This window comes from Phasianus colchicus, chromosome 2, assembly GCF_987193195.1.
Source record: "Phasianus colchicus chromosome 2, bPhaCol1.hap1.1, whole genome shotgun sequence".
Taxonomy (NCBI): domain Eukaryota; kingdom Metazoa; phylum Chordata; class Aves; order Galliformes; family Phasianidae; genus Phasianus; species Phasianus colchicus.
Window position 1 is genome coordinate 7,325,001 of NC_143437.1, and position 22,696 is coordinate 7,347,696.

Consider the following 22,696-nt stretch of genomic DNA (forward strand, 5'->3'; position numbering starts at 1 on the left):
TCCTAACCGGGGGGAACAAAGGCCCTGCTCCTCGGCAGTGTGGATATTGTTGGGGGATTAAATTAATTAGCGACTGTAAAACACGTCGAGCTCTTCCAAAGGGAGACTTTGGAGAAGTGCAAAGTAATATAAATTAATCACTCCATTACATACACTCGCTCATTCCAGAGGAGGGTCTCAGGCACGTGGTCGCAACAACAGTGCATCAATAAGGATAATGGCCTATTATGACCTGAGCTCCTCCATTAGTCACCATTTATCTGAGAATGGACGCCGCAGCGTGGATGGGATGTGCTGATAATCCCTTCCCTGGAAGCACTCTGCTTTCTCTCTCTCCCAAGTTCGCCCCTGCCCCTTTTGGCTGAAACTCCTTCCTCTGCAGCCCAAATTTCTGCAAAAATGCACAAGCAAACTCATCGGAAGGTTCCTAGGCTGGGCTATACATCCATATGACTCGCTCTGGTTTTTCACTACAGCCTCCTTTGCTGGTCAATAGTTTCCACTGCCAACATGAATGGCTCGCCGGCGAGGGATCCAAGTCACGGTCGCATGGTTGATTTAAAGTAAAAGAGGATTCAGACCAGGGTACCACTAACGCTGCACCACCATAGGGCAAAGAACTCATGCAAAGGACTCCAGCCCCAAGAGGCACCATCGGATGGCCCTGCTGCAGGGCAGGCCACTGCTGACGAGGCCTCTGGAGCAGATATTGACTCGGGTTGTGGTAGCAGCAAGCCTTAACAAACAAAAAGGCTGCCGACAAAATTATTGGGCTAATGGCTAAATTGGAGAGTCAATATAAATAACGTTACGTGCACTTGTTACCACTGCAGTTGAACTGCTAGTCTCCGAGTCAAGGTAACAACAAGATGCAGAGGGGCACACTGTGGTGTGCTGTTGATTAACTAAAGAGCAAAACACATTCTTCCAAGCACTGAGCATGTGAAATAAGAGAGAGAGGAAAGTCAAACGAACAAACAAATAAAAAGAGGTCCTGGCCAACAAACAAAAAACTTGACCGTAAGTACATAAATAAAAGAAATAGCTCGCTATTACAGGTGATAAAAACTGTGCTCAGCATCGGGTGATATATATCTTCAGAGAAGTTTGGCGAGCACAGCCCTCTTGTGGGCTCATTTGTGTCTGTGTAGCAACTGGAGGCCAGGAGCAGCCGGCTCCTCCAAGTGCTGGGTGCAGCTCCGTCCTCTGGCTGCAGGTACCATCCGTCATCCCCTCGCCCTGCAGCGACGGAGCCACTGCCAGCAATTTGTCAGCATCACTGGGGCTTATTGTTTTCCTTCTGAAGTTTTATCTTATTTTCTTTTCCTAAATTAAATACTTATTCATTAGAGAAGAAGGAACATGTTATGCTTGAAATGTTCTTCAGATTTTGCTAAACTCCTCCCTTTCTGAAACCTTCCCACAATTCTCTCGAGGGCAACCAACTACCCTCTGCAGAAATGTCTGCGCTCCCTACAAGGCAGAACTTCAAGGGGAAAGGGGCTGATTTGTCAAGTCATCGCACCCACCTCCTGCAAACGGAACTTGCCTAATTAGCACAGGTTTGCTTTTTGCATATTTGATCAGCTGGGTCATACTGTGTCCCCAGCCTCACTGGGATGAAGCACTCAATACAACTGCTCGATATCCTAAGTGTCTAATCCATAGCTCTGCTGCTCGAGCTCGAGCTGCATGATGGACAGAGCTGGCCTTTGCAAACCCACAAGCTCTATCCCACTTAATTTCTGGAGGGCAGGGTTAGTGAAACCCCTCACACAGCTCGCTCCCCATCCAGTGTGGAAGGAAGTTTTAGAATCCGCTCTTTTCATTGGGAAGAAAAGCTTGACACGCACAGACTGATAAGCAGGATTGAAACTACATTCCCCACACATACACTGTTTATGTCATTCTCTGTCACGCCTGGGCTTTGGAGGACCATGAAATTCACACCATGATCGCTGTGATTCCCTGACCCAGGTCCTGTGCCCCCCAAACATCTACTTGCGCCTGCACCAAGGCCAGCAAAATACCTCCTGCCCTGCACATCCCATGCAATGCAAAACAAACCAAGAGTACACACAAGATCTCAACCTACTATGAGACAGATGCCTTATAGTGCCAATAACACTGCTACAGCCTGCTTCACACAACTCTGATTCAGAGGGAAAAGTTAACAAAACCACAGCAAAGGCACAACCATCAGGTTTGCATGGAGCAAACGTGCTCCATGTCGGCACAAATAAGGACATCCAAGTGACAGACACATAAGAACTTTTCCTGCAGCTCAGCAGCACAGCAAGCGAGACCTTCATGCTGTTGGATGCAACGGGGTTTGGTGAACTAAAAAACAGAAGGAATTCAGCACAGAAGTATTGGCACTGACCTGGATTCCTTTCCTATCCCTGGAAAAGTCACAAGTTGCTATCTTTAGTTTCCCCCTATTTCAATGAGGATAAGGCTCCTCACTGACTCCTTCACAGCACCACAGGAAAAAGAGACATGAGGACGTCCTTGTGAGTGCAGCATGCTGCATAGGAACGTTTCTGAGAGACAAATCATTAAAAAGAAATAAGAGAGGGTACCAACACGAATATCAGAGAGGATGAGCAATGGGAAGTGACTGGGACTTTTACTGATGATTTTCATAGAGACAACGCTTCACCCAAAGGGACCAAAGGCAAAGACCCTCCAGCAGGCAACCCCAGGTCAGCTCTCTCCATCAGCCCTGCCATTGCATCACATTGCTAATCCTACCCAGGTTTAGCAATGAGCCAACACCCATGAGCAGTGCAGTACTGGTACCCCCAGCCCTGCAGCATGCCCCACGTTGGGTTGGCCACGCCTCGGCCTTTCTTGTGCATCGTGGCTCCAAGGCCAGCGCTGCCTGCCCAGCTAGGTTCGTCGTGTGTTGTGCAGGGTGTGCATCTCCCACACAGCAAACAGTGACTAGTCCTTGCTATTTCGAGCAGCCCTGCAGTGTAAACCCGTCTCCTCCCTTTGATAAGGGCCCTATCGCTAGATAGCATTAATCCCCATCCCTCTCTTGGCACAAGGAAATACAGCTTTGCAGGCAGGGTAGATAAAATCACTGCTCCATGCAGTTATGTTTTTTTGTTGTTTTTTTTTTTTTTAATAGGGTGCCTGATATCATGCAAAAACATGCACGAGGACAGCCCCAAACAGCACTGACAGTGTGCAGGGTCTCAAGGTGCAGTAGTTCTCCCCAGCTCCTACTGTATTCAATAGGACTGGAGCATTTTCAGTGTCTTTCTAGACCAGGAAAAAGGCCTTCCGAGACAAACCGAGTTTCCTGTTCAATATTTCATGCAATGATTCCTCCAAAGGTGTAAACAGGAATAATGCCTCTTCACTTAGCCAGCAAAAGAGCGTCTGCCTTCCCTTCCTTTTATTGCCTTTACATGTTAAATGCCATTTAGATGGGGATTTGCCAGATGCCCAGCTTTGGCTAGGGCTCCGCAGGCTGTGGGAAGCCTAGCAAGGTTCCCATCCAGATCTGCAGGTGGACTTAGGGAGAGAGGAAGCACTCAGCTCTCCCAACAGCCACCCCTCACCCTTCTCCCTGACAGGGACCCACAAGGAGCCACGTACTTCGGAAAGCTTGCACACCTGGGCGCAGACAAACTGCTTCACTTAGAGCAGTAAGCCACATTTCCAAACCATGCCTTGAAAAACCAAAGCATCCTCCCAGTAGATCTTTAGGAGCAGTTATCTTTTGAGAAGAGAAAGTTAAACCGCTGGGGCACCACCTACAAAAATTCCTGACATGCACAAAAGCAGCTCTCTGCCCAAGCACCCCAATTCTGGTTGCCGGGGAGGGAAGGCACTATGCCAGCCCTTGCTCTGCCACGGCCACGCTTCCTTCCAACCCCATCGCCAGTGAGAACGCTGAGTGCATGTCACAGCCATCAAATGGTTTTTTAGCTAAGTGATAACAGACGCGATTCGGAGTCAGCACATTTTGATTATGGCGCATTGTTAGCAGGATTCAAAAGAGCACTCGCATCGCGGTATCGTTCAACATAAAAATTAAATTGCAACGTAATGAGCTTCGTTCCAGCTACACCTTTCCTTCTGAACTGATCCCGTACCTGCAGAGGCCGTGCTGGGTGTGCAATGTGTTCCTGATTGCAACGCATACGTATGCCTAATCTCGAGGGCGCCGCCTTGTTTTCGAAGGCGCTCGGCAAGTCACGCACTCGGGTACGTGCTGCCCGTTATCTGCAGGAGGCTTACAACTGGAATCCCCGTGATTCACATTTTCCAACGCTCATGTCCAAACCCTTCCCCAGACCAGCTCCTCCACGCTCTGCCGTTTCACAACCCACCGCATTCGCAGCCAGGCAGAAGCAAGCCACACACCAGGCAGTTGCCGGCCACAGCGGTGACCGTCCCTGGGCAGCGGGCACACTGTGGGATGGCGTCCAGCCCAAAGTGGCCATGGCTCCCCGCTGCCTCTACCCGCTCATTGAGGGATGGCTGGGAAGCACACGGCTGGCTTCCAGAACCACCCTGAAGAGTTGGGCTGGGAGGTCCCTGAGGCTTTGCTGTTCCTCCTGAGGAGGGTGTGGGAAGCGAGCAGTGTTGCAGCCACGTAGCTGGCTCACTGGGCTCGGCATCACCCTGCACCTTGGGATGGATAGGCTGGCCACCACCCCACTACTGCTCCCTGCCAGCCACGCAGCCCCACTCCTTCTGCAGGACTCTGAGGGTGCTGCTACTTCCTTCAACCCATGTTTACATTACGCTTAAAATGCGAAAGACAGCAGAAGGGGCCAAAACCAAAGCACAAAGCAACTGAAAGCAACTTCCACTGTCAGGCTTTAGGTTCAGCAGATTCTTTCCCACTGGCAACAAAATGGAAGCATTTTGCTTTCTTCACGCAGTTTTTCTAAACTACGTGCAAAGTGAAATAATGAATTTCTGTTAACATACCACTTCTTAGCTTCACATAAATCCTGTACCAATCCTGTACCTCGCTATCGCTCTATGACAGATAAACTAAGATACCAACAGCTACACTGCACAGCCCTACCCCACGATACAGAATGAGAAGCAGAAAATTGGAGCTCGTGAGCAACTCGTTGTCTTGCCCCAAAGCTTCAGGGGCAGGCCAGGAAGAGCACCCACACTTCGCTCCCTCCTCGTGCTGCAGTTGTGTTTACCACCCGGCCCCTCCGCCATCACCGCACTGCTCTCAGCCATATCCAGCTCAACACTGCAGCCCAAAATGAGGGATATTTCTTAAATTCCAATCACAAGGACACTTCCCTCATCAAAAAATATCTGACCAACCCATTCACACAGGATACTTTTGTGGGCCAGCAAAGAGCTCAGAGCCGAGGCCAGCACAGCATGGAGCATCTCAGTGCGCACAGCTGGGAGCAGAGGGGCCTTCCCTGCCTCGATCCTAAAACCAAAGGCAAAACTGCCACCTCTTTGCTCATGTCCTGCTCTGAGGGCTGACACGCAGCTCATCAAACTGGGTGCAGTCCTGGCCAGCTCATGCCAGGGCTGAATTCTATCGGACTGCTTTTGCCCACGCGCACCAAGGCTGCTCTTCAAAATCCCCTCTGACAACGAGACGAAATTCCTCACATTCAGACATCATTTTCTGACGTTTCTACTTGCACAGACAGCAGTGGCCCTGCACCCTTGCAAACGGGACAGACAAAGCAGCAACAGCAGCAGTGGAGCTTTTAATCCGCTCTTCTCCTCTCCTACCGACAGCACCGCAGCCTTAAATGGAGCTGGTTAAAAGCCAGCCTCAAAAACACGAGCGGTGCTCTGACCTGCTCTGCAACAACAACAGCGCACGGGGACAAAAACTTCAACACCGGCTGAATGAAATGAAAATTACAAGGTAAAGGTCGCATTCCCTGAGCTTGTGCCAACTGCAAGACTCTTACATTACAGCGCCGCAGCTTTCCAAATTTTAAATACAATAATTTTCTGTATTAAGGGCCCAGTAACCCTAATGGAGGCATAATTAGGCATTTATGCCAGGCCCATATGAGAGAAGCTTGAAAAACTTAAATAAACTGTGAATGGCAGGATTAATACCACAGCTTTTCATTTTGTACAGCTGTTTGAATACAGTGCACTGACTGTGATGGCATCAGCTGTTGCTTTACTCTCGGTCAGTATTTCTGAGGTTAAAACAGGCAGTTCTTTTAACCAAATGAATAATTACCCCTCTCATTGTTGGCCTGTTTGCTTCAGCAAAGAGGGGCTGGATGCATATTTGCTTTACATTAAAAAAAAAAAAAAGAAAAAAGAAAAAAAGAAAGGAAGAAAGAAAGGAAGAAAGAAAGGAAGACAGAAAGGAAGAAAGAAAGGAAGAAAGAAAGGAAGAAAGAAAGGAAGAAAGAAAAGAAATGAAAAAAAAATAAAGAAAAAGCCAGACTGCAAATAAAATTAGATGGCCCAATGCAAAGCCCATTTGACGCTAAGAGGAGAATTGTAATTCAGTGCAATGGTGAGTGGACGGGGGAGGAAGTAATGCCGTTTTGGAGATCATCTGCACAAGTGGGAATATCATATAGATGCCGGGAGAGTCCTTGAGAATACATCTCACCTCGGCCCCGACAGAAGAGGAAAGAAAATACTTTGGTGAAACATAATTCGGTGTTTCCAGGAATGGCTCCAGTAGCAAACTGCTTACCAGTGCAAGGAGCCTTGTAAATTTCATTTTGAACGGAATGGGCAACGGCAAGTGTACGACACAGCACAGTATCTGCACACACAGCTTAGCCAGTAGTAAGTAAAGAAATGTGTTAGTTAGAAGCTGTAGAAGACACCAGAAAATACCTCTTAACAAGAACTCAAGCTCAGCGACCTTCATGCATGAATACAAAACAGTTCCCCAAACTGTCGCACTGCTTTTTTTTCCTAACCCAGGTGAATTATCCTTCCCACAAATTAATTTTCAGTCCTTCGTTTTATGGTTAGAAATATCAGCTGAAAAGCTTTAATTGCAATTTCCTCACTGTCTTTAAGCACTTGCTTCTTGGTGGATGTGGAGCAAACACTGCATATGGGTAGAACTCGCCATGCAACAGCCGCGTGCCCGGTCCAGGAGGAGGGCTGGTGCTATGGGGAGCCTGATACCACATCCATGCAGGCAGTGCCACTCAAATTGCAGCCCTGGACTCAGGGTTGGAGGATCCAGCCATAGCCCTCTGTTAAACAGGCAGCGGTACAACAGCATTGCTCTCAACCTGAAGGAGCACCAGGCATGAGGCCGCTGGGGAAAGGCGAGCAAACCAAAAGTGGATGTGGCTGCTCTCATTGAAAAGAAAAGTGGCCTACTCCAAAGGGGATTAGGCTAAAGTGAACTACGGCCACTTTACTTCTGAATGAGAGCATCCACACAATAGCGCAATGCGCTTTAACTAATGCACTTTATTTTTACACCCAGGCAATTTGTCTTACCTCTCCTGAGTGTCCTTGTGCGGACGCGCCCCAGGACCCATCGAGTTCCCTGGCCAGGCAGGAGCCTTCGAGCAGCCCCGCAGGCCACTGCATTTCCCTGCAACCCCATGACAGCCAACACGCAACTGGGGAGAGAGCTGGGGAGAGATGCTTCCCTGGGGTAGGTGGGGTTCTCTCGTGCTAACAGAGACCAGGCCTGTCACCCAGGCAGGCTCTGAACTACACCACAACAAGGCCCTCCTGCAGCCATCAGCCTGCAGGGCTCCTGCTCTCACCTACATCCCCAGGCTAGGCTGGATCTTATTTATTTTCCCCTTGCTTGCAGGTGGTAAACAGGGAAAAGCAACCAAGCTAAGAAGGGAGCTGAAGGCTGGCAAGTTGTCTTGAAGCTGCATCACAAAATATCAGTGGTGAGAGAGATACCGGGTCATTAATCAGGGACAGAAATACGTCCAAATAACACAAAACACAAAATGTGCGCTCTATTAGAGGTTGGAGTCACCCTCTCCAAAACACTGTTGCAACGGCAGGGAAATAAAAAAAAAACAACCAACCAACCTAAACAGTCATTTACAAATTTGCTGGGTGAGTCAAAGCCTGTTACAAGCAACTGAGCATCCGGGGAGCGAGGGAACGCGCCAAGGACACGCGATGGTAGGCAGCACACCCGGCTCTCCTCGCACACAAACCCTGGCTAGGAAACGACTCCAGAAACGTTCCACAATTTTAATGACTGGTTCGGAACAATCCTCGTCTTTATTTTCTGAAATTTGTTTAGATTATACAAGATAGCTCCTCACTGCGAGCTCATGTGACCAAAAAAAACCCCAAACGCAGCAATGCAAAACAAAGAGGAGACTCTCTAATTTAAAGAAGCTGTGCCGGATTTTCGCCGTGTTTTAAGCTGCTTTTTTAAAGCAGTATTTATCAGTGCGACCTACGCTTACTCGTTTTGATTGAGTGCGTTATAATCTGATTTTTTCAGTGCTAACATCACCCGCTCCGGGATCCAGCGACCCGTGTGCGTGTATGGGGCCCACTGCTTTCACTGCTACCTGCACACGGGTAGCGAGTGAAGAATCAAACCTGTGCCCACCAGGACTAAACCTAAAGCAAAGCTCGTTTTGCTCAACTCATTTCTAAGCTGCCCCAAAAGAATAACCTGCAGAATAACCGCGTTCCGAATCACGATGACACCGCGAGCTCCCACTTACGGGAATGCTTTGGGGCAGGTTGGCGGATGTTTATGACAAGTTCCAGAGTTTCCTGGCTGATTTTAAAATAGATATTGGAAAAAAAAAAAAAAATGAAAAGGAGAATTGAAATTCTGTTTTGCGAACTTCAGTTTGGAAAACTTCATGCGAGAGTTGGGCCTGAGCACGGAAGGCTGCGAGTATTCTACCCAGCAATGAGGATGGATACGTTCGGGCTCATAAGTGATTAAAACAAAACATAAAAATCAGCAGAGATTCTTGAATTCAAACGAAATAACAGATGAAAGAAAATACATTCAAAGCTGTATCTCTTTAGCAGCATATTTACTTGCATTAAGAAACCTGCTTTTGCTAACGCCATTGCAGCCGCAGCGTTCCTGATGGGAACAGGCCGCGAATAGAAATGAATGCGCCCTATCTTCTACTTTACGCAGCCTGCTCAGCTCCTAAATACTGCGGGGAAAAAAGAAGCAACCCCCAAAAAGGCATAAAAAGGACTCATTGGCTCAAGGTGGCATAAAGTCAGGGGCACAGCTCTCCATTTGGAGGTTTTGAAATACTTTTTTACCAGCTCTCCTCCAAGTCCCACATCACCGTAACGCTTTCATTACGCAGAACCGATCTCTGCCTTGCACTCTCAGTGCTGCATCTGCCCGCTCCTCCAACATGGGAGTACACACAGCAAAGGCTGTAACATGTGCAACTTTTCCCACCCCTTGACGCCATACATGGGTTTGAAAATACCTGCAAGGAACTCCCGGAGTAAAACAGTATCTCTTCAGCTCCTTTATTTTTTTTCCCATCCACCAAAGGCATTATTTTAGCACTGGCTGTAGCAAGCTAGAACCAATAGGTCCGAATGTTCAGAGAAGTTATTGTAGTCAGAATGAGTGGATGCCCTCACCGGCCCATCCACCTCCATGCACAGCACACAGCACATCCCGGTTTACGACACTATTTTCATAAAGAACATCACATTTTAAGCAACATTTCCACCCCTCACAAACACCGCTGTCTATCTGCATTTTGTTTGCAGAACCCCTCCAAATGCACGCATTAAAAACACCCACTGCAACATAAATACAAGTGTTTGCTTTACGATATACATATATATATATATAAATATATATATATGATATACAATCACCCAAGAAGGGCCATCTAAAACACCACAGTTGCAAACATTTAAGACTGTAACAAAAATGACTGCGACTCCAGTATCGGTTTACTATCCTTCAACAATTTCCCTGACAGTGGAGTCAAATAATGTTGAATTATGGACCTTCTTACAGGAAGTCTTATTTCACGTTCATTTTTTGATCATTTCCCCCTGCGTACCTATCGGAATCCGACCGTTTGCCGTTTCTACTTTACACATTTCTGCAGATGTCATTGACTTGTATGTGATTCAATTATAATTTGGCCATGCAACGCTACTCAACAAGTTTATTTCACCTAAGCAAGGCCCGTTTTGTCCCTCCAAAAAAGCCATCTTATGTTGCTAACGTACTTTGAGTGCAGTAGCCACTCTGCTCCCTGCTTTCCTTGAGGGAGGCTTTATCCAGACATACTCCAGGGAAGCGTATCTGCAAAAAGCCCAATTTTACAGCTTGGATTCAAGCACCTGGGAGCCAAGGTGAAGAGCGTCCACCACCCGGCCCCTGGGAGCCGTTCAACGGATCTGGAGTCCCTAAGAAATGGAATTCCTTCTTTGCGGGTGGGGTTTTGCACAGGACGGACTTTTCCCATCTGCATCACGCAACAGCTGTGTTTTAAATCTTTCCGGGCTACGACAAACATTTGAAAATTTAAACACGCCAATGTTTGAAAAGCTAATGATTAAAAAAAGGTTTATTTTGAAACTCCGGCAATGGGCGCGAGGGTTCAGCGAGGGGTTTAGAGCCACGCTCCCCAGCTCGGCGCTCCCAAGCGAAACCCCAACTCCTGCCCTTTCCTTTTGGAAGCAGCAGCCCGGCGGGTCCCACCCTGGCAGGCAGCAGGGTCGCGCCTGCGGGAGAAGGATGCTATTGGAGTGACCTCTGGCCAGCGCGCCAGTTAAATCACCGAACAATGGCCGGCGTTATGGGGCTTTCCTGCGCAAAATCTGGCATTAGTGTCACTGCCTTCCATTAAGCGGGGGGACTTCAAGGCGCTGGCACGGAGGGGCCTGGGAGGGAAGAATAAATAAGGGGAAACCAATAAATTAAAAAAAAACCCTGTTAACTGTAACCTTTACTACCACAATATACGAAAATGTAATTAAACCCATCATAAAAGCTTTTACATACTTACTCTTTTATGACTCTCGAAAGCACAAAGGCGCGCAGCCCGCGCGCACCGCGCACCTCCCGCAATAAACGCACCGCGCGGGGACATCCTAATTAGCCGCAGCGGCGACGAGCACTCAACACCCCATTAGCTGCCCATTAGGGCCCAGATCCTGCCTGCCCCGGCCCCGGCGGCGCCGCGTCCCCGGGCGAAGCCCGCGGCTCTGAGCTCGGCCGCGCAACGTTGCGCCTTTTCCCTTCCGCGGAGCTGCGCGCTTCTTGAGCGGGGAGCTCCGGGAGAACGGCCGGCCCCGCGCAGCGCCCGCGCTCCTCCGTGAGGTGTAGGGGGGGCCGTGGGACGGGGACCCCCTCACCTCTGACAACCCCCAAAATTGCAGCTTCTTTTCTTTAGCTTTCGCTTTAATAAAATAATGATTCGTTGGGAAAATGGGGTATAAATCTTCATTTTGGAGGCAATTAAAGTGTTGATTTCATTCGTGCCCCTAAGCGATTCTTGTAATTTGCTCAAATAGCTTTATGTACCCAGCACTCCAGAGCTTTTAGAAACCCATTTTCTAGTTAGACTTGTTGGATTACAATTCGGATACGACGGCGACGAAGCCGGCTCTCCCCATCCGGATCTTGGTCGCAGGACCCCCCCATCACCCTCGCGGGACAGCGAGACCCCCGGGCGGCATCTCCCCAGTCCCCCCCCAGCGCCGACCGCCGCAGATTTTCCCCTTCGCAGCACTTCGAGGGCACAAAGCCCGCAAGTAGGAGCCCCCCGTCTCTCCACCCCCAATCCCGCAGCCCGTGCTGCGGGGGGAAATACTGGGGCCAATGCCCCCGCCGCGATGCAACGCACCTTTCTGCCGGGCTCTACGCACAACTCCTGGCGGTAATGGCATAAGCGGTTGAAGGGAACCGCTGTCTGCTCGGCTGCGCCTTCCTTTGACAAAAGGAAACCTCCAGAGTCGGGAGCTGATTGCTCCTAACACCGTATTTACGGAGCGGATCATACGGGAGAAATAACTTGGGCTTCCAGAGGCGGCTGCCGCCGGCCCCCCCTCCCCTTCCCTTCACCCCCCCATCCCCCTCGCTGCCCTCCTCTCGAGCGGACAGAGAAAGCCGACCCGAAAAAAAAAGAACCAACTCGCAGCAACCTCCGTTCTGCTCCCGACCTCCCGAGCCCGGCGCTCCCGCATGGGGAGCAGAGAGAGGGGCACACGGCGACGCGGGGTGGGAGAAGGGGGAAAAGCTCCTTGCAGCCCCCGGTGCCCCCCCTGGGCACAGCAGCGCAGAGCTCCGCGCAGCACAGCCCCGACCTGGCACGGCCAGAGCCGCTCAGCGCCTCGGGGCTTCGCCTGGGGTTCCGAGCTCAATCTCTCTCTCTCTCTCTCTCTTTTTGTATTTTTAGAAAACTCGAACCGCAAATAATTCAAACCCCGGGTCCCGTTTTATTTTCTCCCCCCCCAATCCCCCTTGATTTTTTTTTTTTTCCCCTATTAAGTAAAATAAAATGGGCGCGTTTGCAGCAGGCAGGCGTGCACAAAGCAATGTTCACTGAAGTCTAAAAGCGTTCGGCCAAGGAAAACTGACAAGACAGACTAATGAACCGTAGAGACGGGAAGAAAATAGCCAGCATTTGCTAGATTTCAAACCCTCTCTGTCTTCCCCAGACCACCTATCTCGGATTTTATTATTATTTTTGTGTACGGCTCCAGCCGTCCCTTTTCTAAGCCACCAGAAGCCGGCGATTCACGGATAACACTTCTATTATTGTAAAGGGTAAATAAAATAAAGACAAAAATTAAAAGCGACAAGAACCAGGTCGAGTTTGCAGGCGACGCTTTTACAAGCTCATCTCGCCAGGTCGAATCCGGGAGCAAGCCTTAATGAAGCAATAATAGCCGCATTATTCAAAAATTTTCATTTCGATGGAAATTTATCTAAAAGGGACTTAATCATATGCAAATAATAAAAGGAGGCGTAGTGACCCGGCGAGCGCTCTGCATACAGATCTCAACGCGCGGCACTGCGGGACCATACCTGATCGGTGAGGTTTGCCGACCGCGTTATGTCCTCGCTGTCCGATTTTGATCCGCCCTCTCTATCGTCTATGACCAAATCGATAGGCATTTTTCCTTTCAAACAGCTAATATACCGGTGGCAGAAATTGTCACATAATTCGTGTACCTACATTGAGGTAGGGGGGGTGGGAGGGGGGGGGGGAAGAGGAAAAGGAAAAAGGAGGGGGGGGGGGGGAAAGGAAGAAAATATAATCAGGAATGCATAAGTAAAATTGACAAGTGCAACCAGTCTCCCCCTTTCACCCCTGTGACATCCGAAGTCCTAAATAGGGGAAACACACTGCAATTATCCCCCCGAGACCTCCCGACGCATCCAGAATTAGGAATAACTTTCTTTTCTCGCAAAATAGAGATATCCCAGAAAATTGACAGTGACAAGATGATTCACAGGCTACAACATATTCAACACCCGTGTTAAATTCATCTGCTCCCGGAGCTGTGGCCATTAGAGAGGTGACCTGCATGGGTGACATTTAAGGTAAACTATTTAATTTCAGCCGGTGATTTCATCGCAAACCCTTTCCAAAGGGGGATGAGGAAAGGAAAAGGGATTAAAACAACAACAACAACGACAAAATCACCAAGAAAACAAAACGATGCTCAGTGCTGAGATACGCTGCAGGCATCCGAGCCGTACCTGCGCTGCCCGCACCAACGGGGCAGATATTTTAGCGCATTTCGCACGGGGTGAGAACGAGCTGCCACCGGCACTCGGAGAAAGCGGCTGAGGCTGAGAGGTTGTGGACTTTAAAACCTCCCCGAACGTTTCTTTTTTAGGAGAAAAGGGACTGAGTGCTGGTGACGGGGAGGCAGCGCTCGGGTGGCACCGCACCGGGGACGCAGCGCCGTTGCGGGGCTGCAGCGCTTTCTCCTCCCGGAGGTGCGCGGTCGTTACCGGTGGCCAAACCCAGAACCCGGCCCCGGAGCCCCGGCTCTGCTTTGTCTCTGCGAAACGTTACGGGACAGCCCCGTGCCCTCGGCCTGACCCGCGGTGATGGCTCTTCAGATAGAAATAAATAAAGCGACAAACAAACAAGCAAATAAATAAAACAAACCCCATCCCGACTGACTGCCACCGACCCCGTTTGTCCTTCCCATCAGCCCCCCACCTCATCCCCGCTAAATAAATCCTCCCTTTCACCCCCAAACCCCACCGCCGGGGCTCGGAGCCCAGCGCGGAGCGGTGCCGTTCGGCACCCGGGGCTGCGGCGGTGTACAAAGAGCACAATGAGAGCAGGGCCCGGGCGTGGGGAGCCGGGCGTGGGGCTGCAATTGTAATTAAACTGCGAAGAGAAATGGACACCGAGATTGGTCTTGACACTAATTACCAGCCAGAAAGACATTTATGCAAATTTACCAGAAGCCTCAACTTCTGCGGGGCTGAAACGGAGGGGGAAGAAGGGGAGAGAGACAAAAAATTACCTTCTCTAATTCCAACAGATGAAACCTTAATACTTGTATGGCTTGGATCATCTGCAAAGACACAAACAGCACGTTTATCCCCCTCCGGGTGGGGCCATCCTTCCCCCCCCCCACCCCTACCCCCCCTCCCCTGCCCCACTTCGCTTTGGTGGTAAATAAAAACTTGTTTTGATTTATGGCGATGCCACTAAAAGTTAATAGCGGCGGCTTTGTGCGCTGCTTAACGAGAAGCGACCTGGAGCTCACCGAAAAAATAAAAGCAACGGAGCAAAGGGATTATGCGCAACGTAAACATCGTTTTTTTGCAAAAGGGAAATAAAAAAATAAGTCCCCCTAAACACAGTCGCTTTGGGAAAGCGGGAGGAAGAGTCCTCTCAAAATAGTTCTGCATCGGTGAGGGGGGAAATAGAGAGCGGGGCGATGGGAACGCAGTGTCAGTGCGGCGGTGGCTGTGGGCAGAGAGAGGGGACCCCCCCTGCGGCACAGCGCCGGGATGGGCCCGGTAACAGCGCTGCTAAAAGCGAAGGGCTACAGATCCACGTGAGAGGGTTTCGCTTTGGCACCGCGCGGCGCTTGTCACAGCCCGTAAGGAGAAGGCATAGAAGTTCCCAAAAAAAAAAAAAAAAAAAAAAAGGGAAGGGAAGGGAAAGGAAAAGAAGGGAAGGGGTGGGGGTGGGGAGAGGAAGAAGCGGTGTTAACTCTTACCAAGTTATCCAGTTCGGGATTAGAGGAAAAGAGGGGTTTCTCTGCTCGGATCTAAACAGAAGAAAGGAGAAGGGGGGTCTGTGTGTGAAATATTCGAAGGATTTGAGATGCGGCAGCAGCACGAGCAGACGTTATTACTTCTCGCTTCGTTACACTGCCGGGCCCACAGTGCAACCCTCCGTGCTCCCACGGAGCCCCGAGACGCTGCGGCCCGGCCCAGCCGGTGGGGACCCGAGCACGGGCACTGCGGGGAGCGCCCACAGCCCCCTTTTCGGGGGTCTGCTTTGCTTTGCTTTCGCATCCCGCAGTACGAGAGGGGGGGTGGGGGAAACGCGCATCTTTATCTCGGCCGAGACTTGTTTTTCTCGTTGGGATTTTTTTTTTTTTTTTTTTTTTTTTTGGTGCTGACCTGTTTGGCGAACACTGCTATGTCTTCATTGAAAGACTCAGAGGAGCAAACATCGCCTCCCGCTACCCCGGGTTCCCTGGGCGTGCATGTGGCTAATTCACATTTCTCAAAAATCAGTGCTAAAAGAGGGAACAGGGGGTGTCTGCAAGAAAATACAATGGTCACACACACACGCACGCACACACAGAAGGAGGGAGGAGAGAAAGAAAATAAAAAAAAAAAAAAAAAAAAAAGAACACAAATGAGAGCAGCACGGACCGAACGCACCGACGCGAGCGCCGTCAGTCCCGCGGCTGCGCGCCCGCGGAGCGGCTCCGAGCGCTGCTCCCCGCCGACCCCCATCGCCCCCGGCCCGGCCCGCCCGCTGCCGCGCATCTCCCGGCACCCTTCGGCCGGGCTAAGAATAAACCCCAGCGGTTCCAGCAGCCATTTTGAATTAACTTTCCTTCACTTGGAACAAAATAAAAGAAAAAAGTGAGAAATCAAAATAAAACGCGTGTGTGAATGCACAATAACGACCCCGAAATTGTAATCTAAGGACGTACGCTTTCGGGCTTTTGATTCCCACCCCCACCCCGCCCGCCTCAGCTGGAAGACTTTCTGGGAGCGAAAGTAAGGATAAAGGAGGGGGGAAAAAAAAGAAAAATAAAAGGACGCCACCAGCAAAGCCCCTCCAGCACCCGAACCCCTCCGTCAGGGCAATGACACGGCTGGGAGCCTCACAGCCCCGCACGGCCCCCCCAGCTGTGCACCCGGAGCGGGGCCCCCGGCCCCTTCCTTATTGCAAGAGAGGAGCGAGTGCGGGCACACACGCGTCTCGATGCATACATATATATTTTCTTCCTTTTTTATTTTTTTTTTTTTCCCCAGAACTTCATACTTGTTTTGTTCTTTTTTTTCTTTTCTTTTTAATTTTAAATTTTTCTTTCTTCCTTTCTTTCTTTCTTTTTGTTCTTTTTCCCGGAGGGCACAGCAATGAGCTCAGAGAGCCCTCCGGATTTCTGAGAAAAGCGATCGAGCGTTGTGATTTCTCGCCCGCCGCAGCGCACAACTCTTTGCAGAGCGATTTTTAAGAGGCTTTGAAAGTTGCCCCAAGGAGCGCTGCGGGCAGAGGGACCGCACCGCACACCGCTCCCACCCGGCCCGACCCGGCAAGTCTCCAAAACGTAAAATTAAAATCGTTAAGAGCTTAAGAAAAGCGGAGCAGTTCGGAGCTGTCCCCTCGCTGCGAGTGGGGCGGAAAGTTGGGCAAAGGCACCCGCGCAGGTTGCGCCCTGGGAATATTTCCCCCTTCGTCCTCCGTGTGCTGTTTCCAACTTAGGGGGGGACGACAATGTTTTAACGGGGAGAAAAAATAAGATGGGGGGGGACGCGGGGGGGGCAACCCGGCGGTCCCTCTCCCAGCGCCGCGCAGGGGCATCCCCCCGGGGCCGCGCAAAGTTGCGCGGGCGCGCAGCCGCGCCCGGCACCTACCCGTAGATGGCATCTTTATCTCTCTTGAGGGCATCGTTGACCGAGGCGCCCATGGCGGGGGGCATGGCGTTGGCGTGGGCGGCGTGCGGGTACTGGTGCGAGTGGAGCGGCGGCCCGTGGTTCAGGTGGTGCACGGGCTGCATGGGGCGGGCGCCGTGCGGGTCCCCGTACATGGTGGTGGGGATGCCCACCCCCTCCATGCCGCCGTAGTGGGGCAGCTCGTCGTACTGCGGGGCACAGAGCGGACAGGGGTCAGCGGGGGGGCGTGGGTGCCCCCTCCTTCAGATCCGGGGGGAGAAGGCTGAGAACCCCGGGGAGAGGGGACGACAGCAAAATGCGGTTTATCTCGGCACCACCCGCGCCCCCCACGGTGTAACTCGGCCCGAGCCGCCCCGCCGATAAACTTTTGGAGCCGGGTACCGATCCGGTGGGATGCGGAGTTCAGCAGTGGGGAGGGAGGTTAAAAAAGGAGGAGAAAAACCGGGGGGTTCGCTTTGCCCGCCCGCACCCCGTTCCCGGCCCCGGGGAAGGGATTTCTTTGTTAAGGACGGCGGGCGCGGGTCCCGGGCGGGGGCAGCGCTGTGCGGGGTCCATGCGGGGTGGGACACAGCTCGGCAGAGGGGGTAGACGGGGAGCGAGCCCGAGTAGCAACGCACATGGCAGCGCCGCTCGCTTTAATTCGAATTAAAGGGACGCGCTGTTGGAGCCGCACCGAAAATTGACTTTCTTAAAAAAGGAGGGGAGAAAAAAATAATAATAATAACAAGGAAAAAAAAAAAAGCGGACGGGAGGGGGGTGGGGGAAAAGAAAGAAGAAAAAAAAGTTGCGCCTACAGCCAGCTCGGAGCTGCCCCGAAGGACAGCGGCGCATCTTCGCAGCGCGGCGGAGCGCTCCTACAGCCAGACACGCGGAGCCGGGCACGGCGCTGGGCAGGAGGAGGGCAGCACCGCCGTCCCCGGCCCGGCCCCGGCCGCAAAGAGAGGGGCCCGAGAGCCGCCCCCGGGATGGGCGCACGGAGCCGGCAGCGCTCGCCGGGAGCGAGGAGCAGCCCGGGCCGGGCCACCGCGCCGTGCCTCGCTCCGAAAGGAGGGAAGGAAAAAGCAAAAAGTTTTTCGCAGCCCTCTGGCAGCCGCGTGTGGGTGTCGTTTCGCAGCGAACCGCAGGTTTGGATACGTACCCTTTGCGCCATCGGCCTGCTCGCTCCCTTCCTACTTCAACTTCTAATAAATCCTCCGTGAGGCCAGCGTGAAAGGAAAGAGCCGCGCGGTCCCCCCCTCTCCCCAAAAATGCAAAAATCCCTCAGCGTCGCCAGCCAGGAAAGCCGCCGGGGGACGTCTTCGGCTCGCCGGGGCTCAGCGGAGCGGTGCGGTAACTCAGCATTAAAAAAAAAAAAAAGAAAAAAGAAAAAAAAAAAGAAAAAAGAAAAAAAAAAAAGAAGAAGAAGAAAAAAAAAAAAGAGGAGGAAATAATAATAATAATAATAATAATGATGATGAAAAAATACAAAAATTACAAAAAAAAAAAAATCAGCTCTGCCTTCTTCCTTCTTTTTTCCTCTCCTTCTTTCTCTCCTTCCTCCCTGCCCGCCTCTCTCCCTCTCTCCCTCTCTCCCCCTCTCGTTTCCAAGACAGCGGCGGGGCGAACGCAAATATCCGTTCCCGAGGCGCGCGGTGCCCCTCACGCCCCGCTCCCGGCTCCCATGGCTTTTTGCCACTCCGGCTGTCAATCACGGGCGGTGTCAAGGTGCTGAATGACTGATGGCGATCCGCTGCGTGCGCTCCCACCGCGCAGGACACCGCCAATGTGGGCTTTTGCTCGGGCGCGCTCTCACCAAAAAGGAAGGAAAAAAAAAAAAAAAAAAAAGAGAGAAAGAGAGAGAGAGGAAAAAAAAAATTTTTTTTTTTTTTGCGAAAAAAAAAAATTAAAAAATCGGGGAAGGAGGAGGAGGAGGAGGGAGAGGAGGGGGAGAATTAAAAATTAAAGCGCGCCGGCTCCCTTTATTATGGTTATTATGACGGCGCTGCCGGCGGGGGCTCTCTGCTCGCTCCTCCTCGCCGCGCTCCGCATCCCCCGCCGCCGCCGGCGCGCTCTGCCCCTGCGCGGCCGCCGGGCGAGGCTGGAGGCGGAGGCGGGCGCGGGCCGGGGGCCGGGCGGGGCGGGCGGGCGCGGGGGGGGGCGCTGCCGCCGCCGCCGCCGCCGCCGCCGCCGCGGGCCGCGCGCTGCCGGGCGTTCTCCACCGCCGCCTCCGCCGCCGCCGCGCAGCGCCGGGCTGGAGCAGACTGCGGGAACCCGGAAGTAGTGGTGGCCATAACAGGTCGCGTCTTACACAATGCGCTGGGCGGCGGCAACTCCGCGGCCGGCGCAGGGGGGCGCGCCGAGCGCCCGGCGGTCGCTCGGCGAGGCCGCGCCCCCCCCGGCCGGCCCACCCTCGGCGCGCGGGCGGGGGGGCGGCCGGCGGGGGGGGGAGCCGCGGAACCGCGGCTCCCCCCCCCCCCGGGCGCCCCCCCGCCGCCGGCCCCTTTGTCCCGCGGCCGCCGCCGAGTGAGCTCACCCGGCCCCCGGCCGCGCCGCCGCCGCGCCGCCGCCGCCCAATCAGCGTCGCGCCGCGCCCCCATTGGTCGGGGCGGGCGGTAGGGCGCCGCGGGGCGGCGCAGGCTGCGGCTCCGGCGCTGCGCGGTGCGGGGCGGGCGGCTCCGAATATTGGGAGAGGGAGGGGGGGGGGGGTGTCGGGGTGGGGTGGGGTGTGGGGGGGGGGACATATCAAAAATGAAATGAAAAAAGAAATGAAAATCAAAAAGAATGAGAAATAAAAAGGAAAGAGCCGAGAACCCTTCTGGTCTTGACCCGTTTCAGGCCTTTCTAGGAGTCATTCGGCGCGCTCCGACACTTTTACAACGTAATTACCGCCGCGCAAATTGTTTGCCCAAACCTCATTGCGGATAAGGGTTTTTACAATCGGCAAACAGTTCCCAGCAGGAGGGCTGCGCCGCGCACCCGCTCCGGGCCGCTGCTGCCGGGCTGCGCGCACCGCCGCTTCGTGGGACGGGCGGCAGCAGCCCCTTCTTAGTTCCGACGGCCTTCTTTGGAGCTAAACTCGGACCTGGGGGCTTGCAGAACCCGCCGCCCCTCTCTCCGTCGAAAGCAACCCCCCCCTAAAATAATACCAATTAAAAATAAAAGGGGGGTACGGCTGAACATACAGCGCAAAGGGGCCTCTAGAAGCCAGCTCAGCCCCAAAAGCCGCTTCGGGAGGTGCGATCAGCGCGCATTCGCTTATCGGGCAAAATGAGGCTTCTAATCGGGCCGAATTTCCCAGCTTCGGGAAAGAATTAGTCATACCTCGGAACAATAAAATGTTTTCTCGCCGCCTTCCCCGCTCTGCCGCTGCCTTCCTAGAAGGGATTTGCGGTGAGGGGGGAAATTAGCATCCGAGTGTGCTCTTTCTCCATTAATATTTAAATGTTAAAACCCAAATAAGAACGGGCAGAAGAGGCAAAAGGGTGCGGAATCGCGGAAGAAAGCGTTCGGAAGGCGGCGGGGAGATAACCGAGGAATGCTGCAGATAAGGGCAGAGATACGCGCAGAGATACCCGAAAAGTCAGCGCCTGGTGAAACGGAGCGGAGGAAAACTGCTTAAAGACCTATTAAGGGGCAGGGGGGAAAAAAAAGAAAAAGAAAAAAAGAAAGAAACAACAACAAAAAAAACAGCAAAACAAAGGAACCCAAAAAGCGCCCGGAGCTGGAGGTGAACTGCGGAGACCGTCGGCTTCTTGGGGGATAAAGAGCCCCGGCCCGGCCCGAGCGCAGCCCCGGAGCGGAGAGCGGCGATAGGGGAGCAGGGAGCGGCCGCCGTCGGGTGCCGGCCCGGAGCTCGCCCCGAGAGCCGAGGCTCTTTTCTTCATTCAACGAAGGGCTTCGTAAAATATTCCCAATAAAATTTACGGTCGTCTTAAAACTTTCCAAACACCGCAATAAATTTTTAATAAAATTAAGTGGGAAATGAATTCCTGGCCGGGAGTTCCGCCGCTCGCCGTTCTCCGGCCGAGGAACGGGGCCGGATAGCACACAGCCCCGAACCTCCCACTGCGGGTTTCGCCCCGCCGAACACCGGAGTCGAACGGCCGCGTACCGAGCCGGACCGCCTCCCCCGGGAGGGAGACCGAAGCCCGGCGTTACGCCGAGCCCCCCGCCGCCGCGGCGCTCGGATTCGGGTCCCGCGTGGTTTTGCGCTCACGGCCCCCCCGTGAAACGCACAAATTCGTCTGCGCTCATTGCAGTTCTGGGGAAGCTGCCCCCGCTCCCCCCGCTGCTCCGTGCCCACAGCAGAACCCCTCGGGCCGCTGTGGTATCGCCGCACCTTTCCTCGAACGAGGAACGATCCCGGGTACAACTCCGTGGTTGTTAAAAAAAAAATAAAATAAAATAAAATAATAAAAAAGAAAGAAAAGAAAAGAAAACACACAAAAAAAACCCTCTGCTCGCCGCTTTGCACCCGAAGCATTGAGCTGCGTTGCCGTCTACTGGGCGATGAAGAAACTGCAGCCCGCTCCGCCCGCAAACTTTCTCGGGATGCGGCACATTTTGGGAGGGAGCTGAGAGCCGGAGCCGCCGAGTTTCTAGGAGGAAACAGCGGCAAAGAGACCCCGGGCAGCAGAGCCGTGGGCGAAACGAATACCGTTGTCAGCAACGCCCTTGTGAAGAGAGAGCGCAGAGCTGTGCCACGCTCGGGGCTTGCTGCGGGAGGGGGGGGGGCGGCGGACGGTGCTCCCCGCGGGGCAGCGGACAGCGGAGGGGTGGGGTGGGGGGTTGGGGGAAGAAAGGGAGGAGGGCAGACAAAAAAAAAAAAAAAAAAAGGAAAGAAAAAGAAACAACAACAAAAAAATAATATTAAAAGGTAAAGATTTGCGCCCGCTTTCTAAACCCCTTCCTGAGGATTTTTTGGCCCGCAGAGGAGGGCTTCAGCCTGCTCGAGGGGTTCGGGGCAAAGCATAACGAGGAGGTGTTTTAGAATTATTTGTAAATGTAATGTTATTTTAAAAGCATTTTATGTGCGTGTGTGTGCGCGTGTGTGTGTGTAGCTCCGCTCTCGGTGCCGATACCGGAACCGTCCCGTTGCCCACCCGCGTACAGCCAACCCGTAAAGCCTGCGTGAGCCCGGGGATCTGTTAGCAGCGGCATCTGCCCCGCACCCCGCAACCTGCAGCCCCAGCCGGGCTCAGCGAGGCTCCGGACAGAGCTTTCGGCCGCTCGCAGCCCGGCTCCCTTCTTCAGCCCTCGTGGGGAAGTTCAGCAGATGGGGACGTTACCCCGAAATATGCGATACCTCTCCCTGAGGCTCTGCCCGCTCCGCCGGCGCTGAGCCCCGATCTGAGCCCGTCCCGGCAGCCCCGGGGCGACCCGCGACCCCCGAGCGCACAGAGCAGCACTGAACGATGCCCGTGCCTTTCGGTGGGGAGAGTCGAACGAAGCGCGTTCCTCTTTTCAAGGACTTTCCAAGTATTCGCGAAATGCTTTTTGAGACGCAAATCGGCAAGGAACAAACTCGAAACCCGTTTGCAAACCGCAACTGGGGACCGGGATTTCGCGGCGCTTCGGCTGACCTGCGGGGTTCTGCCGCAGCCTCTCCACCTCTCCTAAACTAATTTCCGTCCCTATTATCCATGT

At 53.0% G+C, this 22,696-nt stretch overlaps 1 protein-coding gene across 2 annotated transcripts in view; it reads right to left on the reverse strand.

Moving 5' to 3' along the window:
- The window catches only part of MEIS1 (Meis homeobox 1), a 92,872-nt gene extending 74,437 nt beyond the window's left edge, over positions 1-18,435 (reverse strand). The window contains exons 1-6 of one of the 2 annotated variants that reach the window (XM_031599483.2): positions 18,210-18,435; positions 17,033-17,259; positions 15,560-15,701; positions 15,151-15,201; positions 14,446-14,496; positions 12,983-13,129 (exon numbers count right to left, since the gene is read on the reverse strand). In XM_031599483.2, the coding sequence (XP_031455343.1) occupies positions 12,983-13,129; positions 14,446-14,496; positions 15,151-15,201; positions 15,560-15,701; positions 17,033-17,259; positions 18,210-18,221 (630 nt within the window). In that variant the 5' untranslated portion in view covers positions 18,222-18,435. The remainder of the gene's footprint in view (positions 1-12,982; positions 13,130-14,445; positions 14,497-15,150; positions 15,202-15,559; positions 15,702-17,032; positions 17,260-18,209) is intronic. The other variant, XM_031599488.2, reaches the window with a different exon arrangement.
- Between the last annotated feature and the right edge of the window lie 4,261 nt (positions 18,436-22,696).